Source organism: Papilio polytes, unplaced genomic scaffold (assembly GCF_000836215.1).
Source record: "Papilio polytes unplaced genomic scaffold, Ppol_1.0 DF824180.1, whole genome shotgun sequence".
Taxonomy (NCBI): Eukaryota; Metazoa; Arthropoda; class Insecta; order Lepidoptera; family Papilionidae; genus Papilio; species Papilio polytes.
Window position 1 is genome coordinate 369,997 of NW_013525024.1, and position 1,135 is coordinate 371,131.

Here is a 1,135-nt window from a genome sequence, read left to right on the forward strand (position 1 = left end):
ACAACGCCGGCGGCATCTGGAACTCCATCGCCAGGTCACTTCACAATCCTATACAGCCTTTTTACATAGACTAAATTGAACCTGTACTCGTGAGTATGTAGGTTTTGTAATATAAGACACAGAGTGTATTTAACTAAAACATATGATTTGGATGCGGATTGGAATGACAGATGGCGCTACCATATATATACCTATAATTATTTTTATTAACAATTTATCTGACATGTTTTGGATACATCTTTTTCTTATTAAAGACTTAATAGTGTAATATGTAATAGTTCGTTCGGAGGCGGAGGTGGAGGCGGGGAGGAGGCGGAGGGTGCGGAGGAGACGATCAACGTGTTCTCAGTGGCGTCGGGGCACCTGTACGAGCGCTTCCTGCGCATCATGATGCTCTCCGTGCTGAAGCACACCAAGTCTCCGGTCAAATTCTGGTTTCTCAAAAACTACCTCAGCCCATCACTCAAGGTAAGTTAAAGTCTACAACTTGCCAAAAATTGTAATATTGTATATGTAAAATTTTGTATGTATTGAAATAACTCAAAAACTTCTGAGCCGATTTCAAAAATCTTTTATTACAATTTTATTATATAATTTAATTATAACAATGTTTATTACAATTTTTATGTTTGCGCGGATGAAAACGGGAGCAACAGTTACTTACTCTATTTTTATTATTCAGAGTTATAAATTGTACTATTTGTTTGTGTTGTCAGGACATATTGCCGTACATGGCGCAGGAGTACGGGTTCGAGTACGAGCTGGTGCAGTACCAGTGGCCGCGCTGGCTGCAGCGGCAGCGCGACCGCCAGCGCACCATTTGGGGATACAAGATACTCTTCCTCGACGTGCTTTTCCCTCTCCACGTTAAGAAAATCATCTTCGTTGACGCTGACCAGGTAATAACAAATTCACCAAGAGGAAAAACATTTTTTCTTTTTATTCAAAGGCCCTTTAACAGTTAGCTTCAAGTACTAAATTATATTGATTTATTTAATCTCAAGGTAATTGATGTTTTTAGATCGTAAGGGCAGACTTAAAGGAGTTGGTGGAACTAGATTTGGCCGGAGCACCGTACGGGTACACGCCCTTCTGTGACAGCAGGAAAGAGATGGAAGGTTTTAGGTGAGTTCGA

The 1,135-nt window shown here is 40.5% G+C and overlaps 1 protein-coding gene across 1 annotated transcript in view; it reads left to right on the forward strand.

The window, feature by feature from the left end:
- Positions 1-1,135, forward strand: part of LOC106110970 (UDP-glucose:glycoprotein glucosyltransferase) — a 10,387-nt gene that overhangs the window by 7,846 nt on the left and 1,406 nt on the right. The window contains 4 exon segments of the mRNA XM_013292938.1: positions 3-34; positions 279-468; positions 717-899; positions 1,022-1,125. Coding sequence (XP_013148392.1) covers positions 3-34; positions 279-468; positions 717-899; positions 1,022-1,125 — 509 coding nt within the window.